The 20,439-nt window shown below is 46.4% G+C and overlaps 1 protein-coding gene across 2 annotated transcripts in view; it reads right to left on the bottom strand.

Annotated features, from left to right (window-relative positions):
* eif4h (eukaryotic translation initiation factor 4h) overlaps positions 1-20,439 on the bottom strand; it is a 118,298-nt gene that overhangs the window by 24,005 nt on the left and 73,854 nt on the right. For both annotated transcript variants that reach the window (XM_070857365.1, XM_070857364.1), the window contains exon 4: positions 16,180-16,273. In XM_070857365.1, coding sequence (XP_070713466.1) covers positions 16,180-16,273 — 94 coding nt within the window. The remainder of the gene's footprint in view (positions 1-16,179; positions 16,274-20,439) is intronic.

Here is a 20,439-nt window from a genome sequence, read left to right on the forward strand (position 1 = left end):
ATATCTTTATATTCCCTTTTCTCTCAGGTACTCGTCTAGTTTCCTTCTGAAAGCATCTAAACTGGTTGGCTCAACCACCTTTATGGTAGTGAGTTCCACATTCTAACCACTCATTGAGTAACAATATTTATCCTTAGTTCTGTTGTTTATGGCGAAAGAGTCAGACTGTACACTGTGAGCTCAAAGTAAAGTGTGACCTTAGTCTTTTATTGCAGGTCTCCAGAGTGCCTCTCCATCCTGTGAAGTCTCCTTAAATACCTGTGCTCCCAAGGGATTATGGGATCCCTTGGGAATCCAGGGGATGAGCCCACTGGTGGCTTTTCAGAGTAAATACAAGTCCACATATATAACACTCCCCCGCAAAGTCAATAGTGTAACTATTTACAATGTGAGTTGATCTGGGGCCCTTCTTGCCCTGGTTGATCGTCTCGGTGTGAAAGCTGGTGTTGTTGAATCCTTTGTTGGGCCCTCGCTGGGCTGCTGTGCAGCTGGCCTTGCTGGGCTGTCTGGTGTGTTGGGTCCTGCAGGGCTGCTGTGGATGATGGGTTCTGCTTCGTGGTCAACCGTGGTGCCGGTTGCCACTGGTGTGTGTGTTGGGGGATCAAAAAAGATAGGGTCCAAGGTGGGTTGCTCAGGATAGTCCGTGAATCTGAGTTTGATTTGGTCCAAGTGTTTCTGGTGAATGAGTCCATTTGAAAGTTTGACCCGAAACATCCTGCTCCCCTCTTTGGCCACGACAGTGCCGGGAAGCCAATTGGGAACTTGTCCATAATTTTATATAAATACAGGATCATTGATTTCAATCTCACGTGACACATGTGCACTATCATGGTATGCACTTTGTTGTATGCTTTCTCTACCTGTTCATGTAGATCAGGGTGAACTAACGAGAGCCTTGTCTTATGTGCACTTTTCATGAGCAGTTCAGCAGGTAGAATCCCAGTGAGTGAGTGGGGTCTCGGGCGGTAGCTAAGCAGGACTCGGGATAGGCAAGTCTGCAGTGAGCCTTCAGTTACCCTCTTCAAGCCTTGCTTGATGGTTTGCACAGCTCTCTCTGCCTGACCATTGGACGCTGGTTTAAACGGGGCAGATGTGACATGTTTAATCCCGTTACGGGTCATGAATTCTTTGAACTCAGCACTGGTAAAACATGGCCCATTGTCGCTCACCAGGACATTGGGTAAGCCGTGAGTGGCAAACATGGCCCGCAGACTTTCAGTAGTGGCAGTGGAAGTGCTGCCCGACATTATCTCACATTCAATCCACTTGGAGAACGCGTTTACAACCACAAGGAACATTTTACCCAAGAATGGGCCTGCATAGTCGACGTGTACCCTCGACCACGGTTTGGAGGGCCAAGACCATAAACTTAGCGGCACCTCCCTGGGTGCATTGCTTAACTGCGGGCATGTATTACATTTGTGAACGCAGGACTCTAAGTCTGCATCGATACCGGGCCACCACATGTGGGATCTGGCTATCGCTTTCATCATTACGGTGCCTGGGTGGGTACTGTGGAGGTCATTGATGAAGGTGTCTCTGCCCTTCTTGGGGACCACTACTTGATTGTCTCACTGAAGGCAGACTGCCTGTATAGACATTTCATCTTTGCGCCACTGGAATGGCTTTATCTCTTCCTGCATTTCCACTGGGACACTGGACCAGCTCCTGTGAAGCACACAGCTTTTGACTAGAGATAATAAGGGGTCCTGGCTTGTCCAGGTTTTGATCTGCCGGGCAGTGATGGGTGATTGCTCACTCTCAAATGCTTCCATAATCATGGCTAGATCTGTGGGCTGCGCCATTTCCACCCCTGTGGTAGGCAATGGCAGCCTACTGAGAGCATCGGCGCAGTCTTCTGTGCCTGGCCTGTGGCGGATGGCGTAGTTGTATGCGGACAATGTGAGTGCCCATCTCTGGATACGGGCTGATGCGTTGGTATTTATCCCTTTACTCTCGGAATAAGTGGCTTATAGTCAGTTTCCAATTCGAATTTTAGCCCAAACAGGTATTGATGCATTTTCTTTACCCCATAGACACACGCTAACGCTTCTTTTTCAGTCATGCTGTAGGCTCTCTCAGCCTTAGACAGACTCCTGGATGCATAAGTAACTGGTTGCAGTTTCCCGAAATCATTAGCTTGTTGCAATACACACCCGACGCCATATGACGACGCATCACATGCTAGTACCAAACGCTTACATGGATCATACAACACAAGCAATTTTTTGAGCATAACAATTTTCTCGCTTTACAAAGGCATTTTCTTGGCTTTTGCCCCAAACCTATTCGCCCCCTTTTCGTAGTAAGACATATAGTGGTTCTAGCAGTGTGCTGAGATCCAGTAAGAAGCTACCAAAGTAGTTCAAGAGTCCCAGAAACGACCGCAGCTCTGTCATGTTCTGTGGCCTCGGTGCGTTCTCGATTGCCTCTGTCTTCGCGTTAGTGGGCCTGATACCGTCCGCCGCAATCCTCCTTCACAAGAACTCCACTTCAGGCACCAGGAAAGCGCACTTCGAGTGTTTTAACCTGAGCCCCACGCAGTTGAGTCGATTAAGAACCTCCTCCAGGTTCTGCAGGTGCTCGACTGTATTCCGACCTGTGACCAAGATGTTGTCCTGGAAGACCACGGTGTGCGGGACCGACTTCAGTAAACTTTCCATGTTTCTCTGCAATATTACCGCCGCTGATCGGATTCCAAACGGTTATAAACAAAAAGACCTTTGTGCGTCTTGATGCAGGTGAGGGCCTTCGATGATGCCTCCAATGCCTGCGTCATGTAGGCTGAAGTCAGATCCAGCTTCGTGAACGTTTTTCCTCCTGCCAGCATTGCAAAGAGGTCGTCGGCCTTTGGTAGTGGGTATTGGTCCTGCAGGAAGAAACGATTGATAATTATTTTGTAATCGCCACAGATTCTGACGGTGTCATCTCCCTTGAGGACTGGGACAATAGGACTGGCCCACTCGCTGAACGCAATCGGTGAAATGATGCCTTCTCTTTGCAGCTGGTCTAGCTTGATCTTTACCCTTTCTCTCATCATGTACGGTACTGCCCTCGCCTTGTGATGGATGGGTCGCGCCCCCGGAATTAGGTGGATCTGCACTTTTGCTCCTTGGAATTTCTCGATGCCTGGTTCGAACAGCGAAGGAAATTTGTTTAAGGCCTGGGCACACAAAGTGTCGTCAGCGGGCGATAGCACTCGGACGTCGTCTCAGTTTCAGCGAATCTTTCCCAGCCAGCTCCTGCCGCGCAGAGTGGGACCATCGCCCGGTACCACCCAGAGTGGTATCTTGTGCATCGTAGCACTGCCATTACAGGAATCAGTTCTTTAGTGTAAGTTCTTAGTTTTGTGTGAACTGGAGTTAAGACTGGCCTTGAGGCCTTGTTGCACCACAACCTTTCGAAGTCTTTTTGTCCATGATGGACTGGCTCGAGCCCGTGTCCAGCTCCATTGACACCGGGAGACCATTTAGTTCAACATTCAGCATTATCGAGGGATAATACATGGTGAATGTGTGCTCCCCATGTACCTCTGCCTCCTCTATCTGAGGCTCTGGTTCACCGTGATCCTCCATGGATCTGTCCTCCTCTGCAACATGGTGGTTTGCAGGTTTAACAGGCTTTGCAGCTCGTCTGCACACTTGTTGGAGGTGTCCCATTGTTCCACAGCCCTTGCAAACGTACTCCTTGAATCGGCATGAATGGAAATGATGATCACCCCCGCAGCGCCAACAAGGTGTTAATGGCCTTGCATTCATCACCCTTGATGATGGACTCTGAGTCATCTGCGGACGTGCAGCTGCAGGTATGTGTGACCTGCTCTGTACATGATGATTCGAAAACAACATCACTTTGTTCACAGTACTTGTAGCAGCACTTGTGTGCTGAGAGATTTGCTTCGTATTGTCACTGGTGGCAATGAACGCCTGGGCTATCACTATGGCCTTACTCAAGGTTGGGGTCTCTACAGTCAAAAGTTTGTGAAGTATGGTTACGTGGCCAATGCCAAGTACGAAAGTCTCTGAGCATGTGCTCCAAATGTCCTTCAAATTCGCAATGTCCTGCAAGGCGTCTTAGCGCGGCGACATAACTCGCCACTTCCTGACCTTCAGACCTTTTGTAGGTGTAGAACCGGTACCTCGCCATCAGAACGCTTTCCTTCGGGTTCAAATGCTCTCGGACCAGTGTGCACAAATCGTCGTATGATTTCTCCGTGGGTTTCGCTAGAGTGAGCAGATTTTTCATGAGGCCATACGTTGTGCCCTACAGACGGCGAGGAGGATCGCCCTTCCTCTGGCAGCGTTCTCTTCCCCATCTAGCTTGTTGGCCACGAAGTATTGGTCGAGTCGCCCCACAAAAGTTTCCCAATCATCTCCCTCCAAGAATTTCTCCAGGATGCCCACTGTTCTCTGCATCTTTGGGTTCGCTATCTGTATCTCGTCGCCAGTTGTTGTGTATGGAGAAAGAGTCAGACTAAACACTGTGAGCTCAAAGTAAAGTCTGATCTTAGTCTTTTATTGCAGGTCTCCAGAGTGCCAGTGAAGCCTCCTTAAATACCTGTGCTCCCAAGGGATTATGGGATCCCTTGGAACTCCAGGGGATGAGCCCTCTGGTGGCTGTACAGAGTAAATACAAGTCCACATATATAACAAGTTCCCTATTGGATTTATCAGTAACTCATCATCATCATAGGCAGTCCCTCGAAACGAGGATGACTTGCTTCCACGCCAAAAAGGGATCAGTTCACAGGTGTTTCAATGAAGGACCTAATATTCCAGGTCCCGAACTACATCCTGAAGGGTGGAAGATGCCTGCGCGTGGATTTTTTTTAACGTGTGGTGGCCGTTGCACAGCAGCTACCACATGGGTTTGACAGAGCTAGGTCTTGGTCCAGTGGCAAGGGTTATCCAAGACGACCGGAGATCTGCTCTGCTGCACGGACCTAGTGCGTATACATATCGCAGTGTGGGCTGGCCCATGCTGCCCCTGGGCCCCTGGTCCCGAACTCACGCCTTTCCTGGGCCCCGATCACGTCCCTGTACAGTCTCTCGTTGCTCCTTCGCCCTGATCTCACAGCTCCTGCTGTATCTGCCCACATTCTAATCACCGACCTGGACCTTGATGACGTCACACTTCGCTGCCATCGCCCTCCTGCACCAGCTCGCGCTGCTCCCTGAAGTGGCCTCCACGCAGCTCCTGGGGCCTCCATGCCGCTCCTTTCATGGCTCCAACCTGCTGATGGTGTTCTCACGCAGGTTGGGGCCTCCACGCTGCTATCTTGTATTCATGGCCCTAGTTTTGGATTCTCCCACAAGTGGAACTATTCTCTCCACATCCACTCTGTCCAACTCATTCATAATTTTAAAGGCCTATCAGGTCTCCTCTAAGTCTTCTCTTCTCTAAAGAAAAAAGCCCCAACCTGTTCAATCTTTCCCGATAGCTGTAATCTCTCAGTTCTGGTACCATCTTTTTAAATCTTTTTTGCATTTTCTCCAGTGCTTCTATGTAATTTTTATAGTATGGAGACCAGAACTGTGCGCAGTACTCCAAGTGCGGCCTGACCAGGGTCCTATACAAGTTTAACATAACTTCACTACTTGTGGATTCTATACCCTTAGAAAGAAATCCCAGTGCTTGGTTAGCATCTTTAATTGCTTTGCTGACCTGCAATGACGCTTTTAATGATTATTTTCACCATTATCCCTAAATCCCTTTGCTCTTCTACCCTGTTCAGTTTCTGATTTTCGAAGGTATAGGCGATGTTTCTGTTTTTCCTACCAAAATATCACCTCTATGCTAAAGTTCATTTGCCATTTAACTGTCCAGTTTAAAAGTTTTCCAATGTCTTCTTGTATTACGTTGCATTCTTCCTCAGTGTTAGCTATACCCCACAGTTTAGTATTAAACTGAAAATGTTGACTTCTTAAGTCTTTTTCGTTAGATTCAATTTTTCCTTTAGTTCTTTATTCATCCACAGTGCTCTATAATTAGTTTGCTTGTTTTTGGCTTTTAGTGGCATACATTTCTCTTGAACACTATTGATTACTACTTCAAAGATTTCCCAGTTTTTCTGTGTCTTTGGCCCTGATGTTAACTCTGAGAGCGTTGAGGGTGGGGTGGTGTGGGGTCCAATATCACGTGGAAAACCCAGAAGTAAGATTAGCCGATCTGTCAGTGGCTTTTTAATTCAGCCAGCTCATTAGCATTTTACTTCCAGCTTTGGCGTTCAATGCGTGGCAGCGAGCGTGATGAGCACTCACATGACGCGATCTCAACTCCAATATTTAAAAGGCCAATCTGAAGATGGAGTCTGGAGGAGTTTGGAGTTAGCAGGAAGAAAAGAGGAATTGTGACAATGGATTCGAGATGGTCAAAGGCTGTGCCGCGGTTCAATGATGCCACGCTTGATGTGTTGCTGGGGTCAGTGAGGAGGCACAGAGAGATATTCTTCCCAGCAACTGGAGGAAAAGGCCTGCTGCTGACACCAAGGGGCCGTGGCTGGAGGTCGCCCAGGAGGTCAGCAGCAGGAGCATTGTGCCACACTCCTGGATTCAGTGCAGGAAGCACTTTAATCACCTAACCGGTTCAGGAAAGGTCCATGTTCACCTATATCCTGCTGTGAGCATCTCCCCAACCTCTCACTCTGCCTTGTCAAGCCTACTCCATCACATCACTCTTCACACCTACCCACTTTGCAAGCGCGACCATCCTTCTCTTTCTATACACTTCCTCATATCCTCAACTGTCCATCCACCACTGCCACGCACTCTCATGCAGCTTCATGCCTCTCCCTGATAGTCACCGTCGCTGTGCTGCATCCATAGGTCTGTTCTGTCCCTCGTTGCAGAAGAGCATACAGAACACTAGGGGAGGTAGGTGGTCCTCCACAGATTTCCTAGCTCACAAATGCGGAGGAGGAGACACTGGAGCTCAACGCCGTTTTGGCGTCCTTGGCTGACGGAGATGGGGAGACGGGGACCTCCCAGCTACCTAGTAACACAATTTGATATCAGCGACCCACCTGTCATACAGCACTCAGGGCTGGATTTTCGGGTGTTCTCAGCTCGGTTTTTCACCCCAGAGCGACGGCAATGGCGGTGGTGAGGTGTTCTGGGCAGGCGGTCAGCCTCCAGCACCCGGCAGCAATCCCCGGGTCCAGTTTAGCGGCGGCGCAGAGCAGCACTGCCTGGAAGGGCTGCGCCGGTGTGCAACGTCCCTGGTTGCGACACTGGCGCGAGTTTTGATTCTTGCCTGACCCGTCAGCCCCGCGACGCGCCCCGCACTGACTGCCTGGAAATATGGGGCGGTCCAACCATCCCGTCGCGAAGAGGTAAGTAATGGACTCCTCAGGTAAGTGTGATTGTTTTTTCTTTACATTTTTTCTGCGATTTGTGGTGGCGTGGGCAATGTTTCGGTAATGTTTTTGTGGGGTTTTTTTAGGTTCCCCCCCCCGCCCGCCGTCTCTCAGAGCGCTCCCGGCCCGGCTCTTTAGCTCGGGAGTTTCCCATGCCAGCGCCTGAGAGAGGTGTACAACGTCTCCCTTAGCGCTGCTGCCTCCTGACTCAGGGCCCAGTTGCCCAAACTTACTGAGGCGCAAACTATTCCTGGGCGCTAACTTTCCCGCCCGCCGCCATTATAAGCCCAAAAACATCAAAGTTGTTGACTTGATTTCAATAGCGAGTGAAATATGATCATCTTTGTAATGATAAGTTGCAACATTCTTACCTTGCCAGCAGTAATTCACAGCTTTTTATCTCTGACAGAGCCTTCACATGTGCAGCAGCAGTCTCTGGAGGTAGCAGCCGATGATTCTGAGGGTGCACCATCACAGGATTCATGCACACCATGCGCACCAGCTCAGATACTCGCACTTCGGTGGGACCAGAGAGTTGCGTTTTCACTTGGTGACTCACAGTTCACAAGTGAGCAACAGCAGATGGTGGTCGCCGGGACAGCAGCAGAGAGTCCTCGTTGGAGGGTGCTGCCTTCTTCAAGCTCTGCTTAGCTGGACACAGATGCTGTACCTTGGGGGCCGTTGATGAAAGGGAGAATAATTGAGCAGCAGCAGAGAATGTGCAATGCACTGACAAGCCTTCCGGACACACTGACCATGATTGCAGAGAGAACAGCCTCAGGCTTGATGTCACAGGGATTGCTATAATGTGTTCTTCCATGGATAGAGTGGCCAGCTCCATAGAACATCAAACGCTGCAATCAAATGAGTCCATGCATGCCTTGACCACAGCCATACGGACTCTGGATGCCAACATGTCTGCCACCTTAAATAGGATGAGAGATGCCTTAGCTCTGGCCTTACAATGCCCCACTGATCTGCACCAAAGTGCTCTCCGGCAGAGAGGTAGCAGAGAAGTGTGGCTGGGCTATGAGAGGGATGATGGCGAATGGGGACATGGAAGTGGGGATTCCACTCAAAGCATTTGCACTTCTCAACCATTACCCCGCGTCCCCACCCCCTAGTCAGTACGTGACATGCTGCCTTGTCTCCCAATGGCCGCGTCTGCCCCTGCACAGGTGCAGGTGGAGCAAACTTTGGCGGGGCCCTCACAGGCTCCAAAACCCAGAGGTCATCAGCTAACAGTATCTCAGCAGTCAAAGCAGGGATGTAAGCAGCCTGCCTCTATCTGTGCTCAAGTCACAGGGGTTGCATCATGTGGGAGCAGAAGGAAAAGGAAGAGGAAATATTTGTAGTTGCACAAGGGTATGCACATGGACATATGAGGAAATGTAATATATGTAATATTGTGAAGTTTCTGTTGTTATGCAACATGTTGCCATCTTGCCCATTCTTGGGTGCTGGGTGGCCAGTCGCCTTTTAACTTGTTTGATGACGAATGGGAAGACCTGAATTGATGAGGACCAGTGGGGTGATGTTCAAGGGGTGGTTGGTTGTTTGCAGGACGGCTTTGTGTCAGTGACACGGGGGAGGTGGGAGGGGCGGTGAAGAGTGGTTGTTGCATGTGCTTCTGACATCGGTCCACTGGTGCAACCCAAGTAAACCTTAATAAGGGCATCTCTGGCAGCAATGTGAGCAGCTGGCAGTGCATTGTCCTCATCACTAGAGGGCATAATCTTAGAATAAGGGGCTGCCCATTTAAAACTGAGATGAGGAGAAATTTCTTCTCTCAGAGGGTTGTGGATCTGTGGAATTCGCTGCCTCAGAGAGCTGTGGAAGCTGGGACATTGAATAAATTTAAGACAGAAATAGACAGTTTCTTAACCAATAAGGGAATAAGGGGTTATGGAGAGCGGGCAGGGAAGTGGACCCGAGTCCATGATCGGATCAGCCATGATCGTATTAAATGGCGGAGCAGGCTCGAGGGGCCTTATGGCCTACTCCTGCTCCTATTTCTTATGTTCTTATATCACCTTCCTCCTCCTCGTCTTCCTCCTCCTCCTTTGAATCAAACAAAGATAATCTGAGCTCTGTGCCTCATTCCTCCTGCAAGCCAAAACCTCATTGCAGCACAATGTTGTGCATAGCGTAGCAAATTATGACACTGGCTGGTGCGTACTAAAGGGCACCTCCAGATCTGTCCAGGCACCTGAAGCGCATTTTCCGCATGCCGATGGCTTATTCAATCTGGTGGTCATATGGCATTCATTGTAGCTAATTGGGCTGTAGCTGTTGGGCTTCATTGGTCGTATTTCTGATGGGGGTCATCAGCCAAGTTTGAAGTGGGTATCAGTTGTCACCTAGCAACCACTCCTTAAGTGGGTTTGCAAGTCTGAAGATGTCAGCGAGCTTGGACTGCTGCAGGATGAAAGCATCATGGCAGCTCCCCAAGAATCTTGCACACATTTGCAAAAATACCTTTTTCGAGTTACACACCAGCCGCACATTGTTGGAGTGGAAGCCCTTGCAGTTGACGAACACTCCTGGCTGATCTGGGGGTTCCCGGATTGCCTTGTGTGTGCAGTCGATGACGCCCTGCACCTGTCAGCCAGCCAGAGATGCAAATCTGAGCACCCGCTCGTTCTGATTGGCATTATCGCAGCTAATGTTCACATAATTGCCGGCCCTGGCAAACAATCCAGCAGGCACCGATCTTATATATTTGTAGGCAGCCGAATGGGAGATCTTGGATGTCTCTCGAAGAGCCCTGGAAGGATCCAAAGGCTAAAAACTTGAGGACAGTGGTTTTGTTGACAGCCACTGGTAACGCGTGGCCACCAGGTCCAGCAGGTAGCAGTTCTTCTTCTAGGAGGCTGCAGATGTCTGCCACCCAACTGATGCAGCAACTTTAGCCTCCTGAAACACTGCTGTAGAACTTCAAGGAAGTTCAGCCTCTGCCTGTACATGTGTCGCGGATAGTGCCTCCTGTTAGCTGCGCCCCTTTGCCGCTCCCCTCCCTGCTGTCCAGTTGCAGGTCTCTCAAGAGCAGGCTGCTGCTGCTGGTCACATTGGTCCTCGTCCAAGCTCCATTCTAAGGCAGCCAAGGCGCCATCCATCCTAACGTGATTCAGAAAAACTCCAAGTGTAGAAAGTAAACTCTCAGCAAAAGTACTGTGAACAAACCCTTTCCAATTGGCAGATAAGAAAGCAACAGTGAGTACTGAGTATTTATTGCAGTATTTCCGTGAGTTTGATTCACCCCCTCAATTGCTGTTGTGCTCTCCACTTGCTTTCACTGGCGAGTTTCAGCAGCCCAGGAAACCCGTGGATGCGCGGTTACATTTGAAAATGAGTTGAAATATCGCTCTAATTTAGTGATTAGCCTATGTTAATAGGCAACCTGCCTCTCCTACTGTATGCAGCCTAATGAGCTCCAGTAGCTAGTCAGCGGGTTGGAGCCGGCTTCTCGACGCCCTAGTATTTTTCCCGGTTTTCACCCCCCACCCGCACCCAAACCCATGCGCTCCTTCAGGTTAAGATACCTCCTTTGTTTTTCAAGATTTTATCAATTTATTTTCTTTAGTTCCACCCTCATTTCCTCATAATTTGTACTTTTCCAATGAATTAATTTAGTCTTTGTCCTACTTACGTCACTCTCGTTCCTAATCCTGAACCTTGTGATCACTATTACTAAGATGTCTTCTTCTCTTACTTTTCCTATCCATTCTGGCTCATTATCCATTATAAGATCCAACAATGATTCTTTTCTTGTTGACTTCTTGTGTATTGAGTGAGATAGGTGTCCTGTATACACTGTAAAAACTCAATTCCCTTTTCTGCTTTCATTACTTCTTCCTGCCAGTTTATTTGGGGGTAGTTGAAATCTTCCATGATTATTATTTTATGCCTAATACTCACCTCGTAGATTTGCCTACATATTTCTTCCTCCAATAGAAAGTTGTATATCCAAGTTTGCAGCTGATATTAAGTTAGGAGACATCGTTAGTTATGTAAATAGGAGCAGAAAGTTATAATAGGACATAGACAGATTAAATGAGTGGGCAAAACTGTGGCATATGGAGTTCAAAATGAGGAAATGTGAGGTCATCCACTTTGAATCCAATAAAGACAAAGCAAAATATTTTCTTAAGGCAAAAGATAAGGAAATGTGGAGGAGCAAGGTATACAAAGCATTAAAGCTAGTGCAGTTACAAAAAGTCATCAAAAAGGATACTAGAATATTGGCCTTTCTCTCAAGGGGGCTGGAATACTAAAGGGAGGACATTATGTTTCAGTTGTATAGTGCCTTGGTCAGGTCCCATCTGGAGTACTGCATTCAGTTTTAGGCACTGCACCTCAGGAAGGATACATTGGCCTTGAAGGTTCACCAAAAAACATTTTTTTCACCAAAATTATATCAGGGCTTAAAGGGTTAAACTATGAGGACAGGCTGCATAAACTTGGGCTTGTATTCCCGAGTTTAGAAGGTTGTGGGGGGGGGGGGCAATGTTTCCAGTGAGCCACACTGCCTCCTGCATGGCCTGCCTCTCCAATGTGTGATCCATTCACATTTTTGCGCATGCGCAGTATCTACAACGTTAAAGCCAGTGAGCGGCCTGCGCGGTGACTGCACGGCCGCGCAGCTTAGCGAGAACATTGTTGAGGGGTGATCTAATTGAGGTCTACAAAATGATAAAGGGATTTGATAGAGTAGGTACAGCAAATCTATTTCCTCTGGTGGGAGAATCCAGAAAAAGTGGGCATAACCTTAAAATTAGAGCTAGGCCATTGAGGGATGAAATCGGGAGGCTTCTTTTCACACAATGGGGAGTAGAAATCTAGAAACTGCAACCATCAGAGCTAACAAAACATGGAAATACCACTGGTTTGCATTGCAGAATAAAAGGGCCATTTTTCAAATATTTCATTCACTTATTTGTGGTTGCATTTTTATATACACATATATATATATGTATATATATATAAAAGTGTGATACATTTGTCTGTTTCCTGCAAAACAGCAAATAAAAACTCAAGAGGAATGCAAGATATGTTATGCCTTTGTTTGCAAGCAGCTATCTTTAGTGAGAAAGAAGAAACACGTGAATGTTTTTCTGGGAATATTGACCAATGCTGACGAGCCCATCTCACCAGAATTGCAACTCTGGATGACAGGTCTGACTTAATAGCACGTACAAACTGTCATCAAATAGCACTTTGTTATATTTGACTGTCAATTCCCTGTGTAGATGTTCAGCATTCATTCTCAACACCAGATAGATACAGATAAAGATGGTCATTTAGCTCCTTCCATCATTATGTCCAACTGTTTCCTAAGTGATTCCAGGGTTGTTTGCCTCAAGATGTAGATTCAATACCCACTCCAGAGACTTGAGCTGAGGGAGTGCTGCACTGTCGGAGTTGCTGTTTTTCAGATGAGACATTAAACCAAAGTCCCGTCTGCCCTCTTAGGTGGACATAAAGAAAGACTTGGATTTATAAAACGTCTTTCACGACCACTGGACGTCTCAGAGTGCTTTACAGCCAACAAAGTATTTTTGGAGTGTAGTCACTGTTGTAATGTGGGAAATGCGGCAGCCAACTTGTGCACATCAAGCTCCCACAATCAGCAATGTGATAATGACCAGATAATCTGTGTTATTGTTATGTTGATTGAGGGATAAATATTGGCCAGGACACTGGGAATAACTCCCGTGCTCTTCTTCGAAATAGTGCCATGGGATCTTTTACATCCATTTGAGGGAGCAAATGAGAGACATAAAAGATCACATGGCATTATTTGAACAGGAGCGAGGGCATTCTCCCAGTGTCCTAGCCAGCATTTATCTCACAAGCAACATCACTAAAAAAATAGATTATCTGATCATTTATCGCATTGCTGTTTGTGGGATTTGTGCACAAATTGACTATCATGTTTCCCTACATTACAACAGTGACTATACTTCAAAAGTACCTCACTGACTGTGAAGCACTTTGGGAAGACATGAGCCGTTGTGAAAGGCACTCATATAAATGCAAGTCCTTTCTTTCCTTCTTTTATTGCCTTCCATATAATTGATACCCTCAACAGTGACGTTTGATATGAGTCATAGGCAGTCCCTCGAGTCGAGGATGACTTGCTTCCACGTCAAAAAGTTCACAGGTGTTTCAATGAAGGACCTAAAATTTCAGGTCCCGAACTAAATCTTGAAGGGTGGAAGATGCCTGTGCATGGATTTTTTTTAATATGTGGTGACCGTTGCACATCAGCCACCACACGGGCTTGACAGAGCTAGACCTTGGTCCAGTAGTAAGGATTAACCAAGATGACTGGAGACCAGCTCTGCTGCACAGACCTAGTGCGCACACATATCGCAGTGTGGGCTGGCCTGTGCTGCCCCTGGGTCCTTGCCTCTTCTGGGCTCCAAACTCACACCTCTTCTGGGACCCTATCACGTCCCTCTACAATCTCTTGCTGCTCCTTTGCCCCGACCTCGCCGCTCCTGCTGTATCTGCCCACGCTCCAATCACCGACCTGGATCTTGGTGATGTCCCTTTTCACTGCCGTTGTTCTCCTGCTCCATCCCTGGAGTGATGTGCCGCTACGCTGCTCCTTCTGCTCCCGGCCTGCTCCGATGGTGCTCGCAGGCCGGGGGCCACTCAGCCTGCTGGGTATGAGTAGGTTGTTGGGTTGAGTAGTCATGGTGGGTTTCAATTAATTTGGAAAATGCACAGAAGCAACTGTGAGAGAAGAAGTCACACAATTCACCGTTTTAAACTGAGAGAGATCGGGTCATGTCGTCAGAGTGAGGACGTGCCCTCCAGCTGTGGCATGCATATGGAATCAGACAGTTTGACTGTGCACAACAATTTCTCATCAGGCCCAGCTCAGATTATTACCTCACTATGTGGAGGACTGCAGGAGTCAACGTGTTTAACACGACATGCACAATGCATTGTGACTCCAACATGCTGCTCTTACACCATACTTTGCAATGTTACTAAAAGTTGGATAAAACAAAATGGATTGAACAGAGAAGTCCAGAATTTGTCAAGTGTTGAGTTCTGTGACATGTTGCTGTGTTGATCAATAAACCAAGACTTACCTATAATAGTTATTATACTGTTCAGTCCAACATTAATGTGTGAAACTAAGCACTAACAGCACTAAGCACTACCAAAACCTCAACTAGGAAAAGTGTCTTGCTGTTGCCAATGTCCACGACCCCACAACACACTTATGTGTGTCAGTATCTCTATGCAAAAACAGCATTCCTCTGCCAGGATTGAAAGTGCAATCAGCTGAATGAAGTGTCAGTTTGTTTTGCTGCAAGTACTCTCCATGCGAGTCACAAATCAGTGGATTCAAGCCTTACTCCAGGACTTGAGCATGTAAGCTAGGCTGACAGCTCAGTGTAGTACTTAGAGTCTGCTGCGTTGTTGGAGATGGTGTTTTCAGATAAAACATTATATCAAGATACCATCTGCTTGTTGAGAGCAAGGATTTCTCCTAGTATCCTGGCCAGCATTCATTCGTTAACCCAGACTGCAAAAATAGATTAACTGGTCATTCAGCTCATTAACTGTTTGTGAGACCTTGCGATGCACATTCGCTGCCACATTTGCCTTCATAGTAACGATGACTGTACTTCAAAGGTAGGTCCATAGTTGCGAGGCACTTTTTGATGTCCTCAGGATGTGATTTGGTGATACATAAATTCTTTCTTTCTAATTGAATTTTCTTTAAGCTTTTAGACGGGAACTCAGCTGGATAAGAAAGGTATTTTGAATGTCCTACCCAGGCATCTATATTAATACTTCTATTTCAAGAATTATGAAAATGTAACTGAACTAATTTATTAGGCCTGCGACTATTGCAAATTTACGAAAAGACAGATTCTGAAGGAAAATAGATAACGGATTTTCGACTTTGCCGTTTTCGGGGCGAAAACGGAGGCGGGCGGGAAATTTACCACCCGATTAACATTTGTGCTTTGTGGAGCAACTTTTGACGTTTGGGCCTTGCGTAAATAGAGGAGTTGTACTAGTTTTGCGGCACAAAAACGGGATCCTCAGGGCCGGGAACGCTCTGAGAGAGGCCTTGGGAGGGAAACAAAAATTCACAAAAACATTCAAAAAACATTGCCAACACCCTTACCACACAAATCGCTGCAAAAATATAAAAAATAAAGACTCGAACTGTTTTGCAGTTTATCCACCTCACCATCGCCGGCAGGGCTGCACTGCTGTGTTTTCCCCGGCGATCATCGCAGGGCGCGTTTCGTGGCGTACGGGTCGGGTGATTGCCGAAACTTGTGCCGGTGTCGCAATGCGAGCCGTTGCACACCTGGCGCTGCTCTCACCGGCGGTGCTTCTAAACGCCGCCGCAAAAAACAACCCGAGGATTGCGACCGGACGCAAAACGGCTGACCACCCCATTTTTCGCCGTGGAGGTGCAAAACCTGGCGAAAACCCGGTCGCAAACGACCCGAAAATCCAGCCCAATGTTGATTTTTTTTTGGAAACGCATATGTACTATACCACATGGCAGTATCTGTCCCTTTGGCTTGGCCCATAACATGGGAAATAATTTGAATATTTCAAAAGATGGCAACCCCACTGACTAGATGGGCATATTTTAGTATCAGTCCATCACACTGCTGCTGCTAAAATTCAGCTCAAATTGAAAATGCTACGTAATGTGGCCCAACCACTTTACACTGTCACATTGCAACATAGTTATGTTAGTATTGCAGTACAGCTGCATGGAGAAACTCAAGGAACCTCAGAATTTATTAACATACAGGAGGGAACGAGTTTCTCACCTCCTCTTTCATCTGATCTCCTGAAGCCAAAACCACCCTTCTCTTGCTTTCTGCCTTCTGCTATGTCAACCCGAAGAGATCGATCACCAAGAAGCTGTGGGAAAAGAGCGAATATGTTTCTGCTGTGGCATCTACCTTTTCCTTTTGTACCTTTTAATTAGTCTAATCACAGTCAAGCTAAATTCCATCGGGTTAAGCTTGCTTTATAACTAATATTCATCTTCACTTGTTACACTTCACTGTCCATTGACCTAAGTTTTTATCCAATATATTATGAGATGAGAAGTGTCAAAGACTGCCTGTGGGCAGGTAGCATACTGTTAAAATATAATTTATTTTAAATTGATGCTCAGTCCAGCAAACCCATGTCCTCCAGCACTTTTTGGGTTTCCCAATGGGATTACATTTATCCATGTCGTGCTCTGGGGCCTGAATCCAGACACACTGATGGAATGAAAGTTTCTGCCCTCTGCTTGCTAACAGAGTCCTACACCAAATTCATTCTCACCCCACTTCGTACTGGATGACACCACCACCTGCCTCACAGGTCACTCTTCGAGGTGATTCAAGTGCCACTGGATATTAGAAGAAGTGAAGTTGGCTATCTGGCAAATGTCTTTGTTTATCTGGATCTGCTCATAAAAGTCTCTGAAATGAACTACCCATGACCTGTGGAACAAACCTTAAGCAAAGGATGATGGCCATTTCGCATTTAAAAATAGCAGCTCTAACCTAGGAAATGAATCAGAAATTAACAAATCAAAATGGTAGAACTTCAATGGACAATAGACTAGAAGGGCCAAGTCTGTATCTCATTCTTTGCCAAATACTCTTTTAGGCTTTTGATAGTCTGAAGGAAGGAGGAGTAATCTGCTGGAGAGGGGGTTTTCCTCGCCTCCTCTAACATAGTTTGGATTTTCCATACAAAAGGGAAGCAAAGAGTTTCTCTCCCAATATGTCACCCTGGTTTATCTGTACGGTTTTCCTTTACGTACAGCACTAATTCTTTGCTTCTTTTGTAAGATTCTAATCCTTACTTGTAATACGTTATATACTGAGCCATATTACTCTATATACTGACTGTATTCATTTATATACTGAACCATATTACTCTATATACTGACTAATAATCTATATACCGAGCTATATTACTCTATATACTGGCTGTATTAATCTATATACTGAGCCATATTACTCTATATACTGACTGTATTACTCTATATAATGACTAATAATCTATATACCGAGCTATATTATTCTATATACTGACTGTATTAATCTATATACTGAGCCATATTACTCCATATACTGACTGTATTACTCTATATATTGACTAATAATCTATATACCGAGCTATATTACTCTATATACTGACTGTATTTATCTATATACTGAGCCATATTACTCTATATACTGACTGTATTAATCTATACACTGACTAATAATCTATATACTGAGCCATATTACTCTATATAAATGACTATTAATCTATATACTGAACCATATTACTCTATATACTGATTATTAATCTATATACTGAGCCATAGTACTCTATATGCTGACTGTCAGGTTTTGGATCACTTTGAAGAAATGAAGAGATTACTGGTTTACCTGAATGTGTGAATTTGGAAAATTGTCAGTAGATTATTGTTTAACAGCTACTGCAACTTAAGTGAGCATCTATGGAGGCTGAAGAAGTCATAATATTGAACAACCTGCTGTATGATCTGATCCTCAGCTACACTCTAGAGGAGCATTACTTCATTAGAAAGCTGAAGATCTATCAGAAATGTAGAAACTGATTTAAGCGAAACTCAACAGTTACATTTTTATTGTGCCAAATATGTAACTGAGTGAAACAAAAATCATGCATTCTTTTCCTTCATCATTCTGAGTACAGCGGCATGTGCAGGGAAAGGGGAAGTCATGGCTTCATGCACACAGGGGGTGACATTACTCTTACTGCATCATTTGTTAAGAGAGAGTTAAAATTTCCGCAGATTTAAATATGCTAAAAATAATGTATGCTGAGTGGCCGATTTGAAAGTATCTGTAAGAATGCTGGTCTACTCGCTAATCAGCCACTTAACGAGCAAAAATGGAGCATTGTGAGCCAATACAGCTAGGGAGTGTGCAATTTCTGTGAGAAATGGTGGGAGAGCAGAGAAATGTAAACCTTGATTTAGAGATTAATATCGGTATCTCGTAGTAGACAGCATGAAGGCACAGCAAAGTGCTAGCTATAGAGTGGAGGGGCAGTCACCAATGCCTAAAGGGTGAAGCAGGCGTGGCAATGCATCATACGGAGGCCAACACAGTCATGTACCAGGTGACGCTGGAAGAATTTCCAGAGGAAGGTGCAAGACTTGAAGAAATGTGCCAAGGTGAGAATGTGCATGAATATATAGCCTCCTGTATATACACAGCCACCGATGCCAATCAAACAGATGTCATGCAAGTTTGCTTCAGTACCTTAGTATACTCAACCTAAATTGATCTAGGAACACACTGCATTTGCAATACTTTAGGGAAGTAATTAATATGTTTGAGAACTAGCACAGCAAGATCAGAAACCAGAACCCAGAAAGATACTTGCAGGGATAACTTCAGGCATACTGGTGCTGAGCATAATTGGAGGACCTTCCAGTAATGCACCCATTGGTAATGTTGAGGAATTGAGGTTCACATTCCAAGGCACTATAATAGCTGGTTTCAACATCTCAAAGATAGACTCCAGAGAACTATGAATGAGGACCGCTGATTCATGGCAGTGTAATGTTCTGTGTTGGAACAGAGCAGTAGCTGAGTGAGGACTCAGCTTCCGGCAGGGCATACAGCTACAGAAGAGGAACAGGCTGTCAACTCACTACCAGTTGCTTCTGGTCAAGTATCAGGAGAACCCTGAAAGCAACCAAGCAAGCCCCCATTAGCCAAGGTGTCTGGTGCATACTGGCATGGCTGTCTCGGTTTGCCACACATTGAGACAAATTGGAAGTTGAATCACAGCAGACTTCTCAGAAAACCTTCACGTTAACTTGTTCCAGTAATACATGGTATAACAGCAGTGGAGCAAATGTACACCAGTTCAGCCACTAGGTTTGCAAACGAGCCCCAGGTTTCAAGGACACCCGCAAAGCCTCCCTGATAAAGTGCAACATCCCCACCGACAGCTGGGAATCCCTAGCCAAAGACCGCTCTAAGTGGAGGAAGAGCACCCGGGAGGGCGCTGAGCACCTCGAGTCTCATCGCCGAGAGCATGCAGAAAACAAATGCAGGCTGTGGAAAGAGCGTGCAGCAAACTAGATTCCCCATCCACCCTTTCCTCCAAGGACTGCCTGTCACACCTGTGACAGAGACTGTAATTCCATATTGAACTGTACAGTCACCTGAGAACTCACTTTTAGAGTGGAAACAAGTCTTCCTCGATTTCAAGGAAGAGGGGGAGGAGCACACAATGACACATGACACTAAGCATATAGTACACCTTCAATAAAGACACAATGGGCTCAATTTTGGCTAGGAGTTGCTCCATTTTTTTTTTGGAGTAACCTGCTTCTTCTGGCGTAACTTAAAAATCCCCAGTTTCCCCAATCAATTTGCACCAGCGTAACTCACTTAGTTACGTTTTTTTTAGGTTAGTTTTTTTTCTCAAAAGGGGGCGTTACCAACCACCTTCGCCAGTTGTGCCCATTTAGGCAACTTTGGCCAGCTAATAGTTACTCCATTTCTACTTAGGTCAGCGTATGTGGCCACTTCAGAAAACCCTTGCGGAGAGTTAAAGAATTCGGCACAAGTAGGTACATCGGAGGCCATTCGGCCTGGGCTCGGGGCGGGAAGCGGAGAGGACCTGCACCTAAACTAACCAAGCCTTACCCTTAGCAATGTTTGCAAACAAAAAATACTAACAATTCAATAAGAAATAAAAAGATTGAAGTCCTACCTTCATCTTCAAACTGCAATTCACCTTTCTGCACATGGCCCGGGAAGGCAGCGGCCGGTGTGAGAGGCCACTCGGCCTGGGCTAGGGGAGGAACAACGCACCGGGAGGCCACTCGGCCTGGGCTAGGGGCAGGAGTGAGTGAACTGGCCGGCATCGGGGCCCACAGAGCGGCTGCAACAAGCAAATCAATGGAGAGGCTGGGGGCAAGGAGCGATTGAACTGGCCGGTATGAGGATTCAATGAAGAGGCTGCAAGCAAATCAACGGCGAGGGAGCTGGCAAGCAACGGGGGCTACAGAGAGGGAGAGGCTGCAATTCAAC

The sequence above is a fragment of the Pristiophorus japonicus genome, chromosome 16 (genome assembly GCF_044704955.1).
Source record: "Pristiophorus japonicus isolate sPriJap1 chromosome 16, sPriJap1.hap1, whole genome shotgun sequence".
Lineage (NCBI taxonomy): Eukaryota > Metazoa > Chordata > Chondrichthyes > Pristiophoridae > Pristiophorus > Pristiophorus japonicus.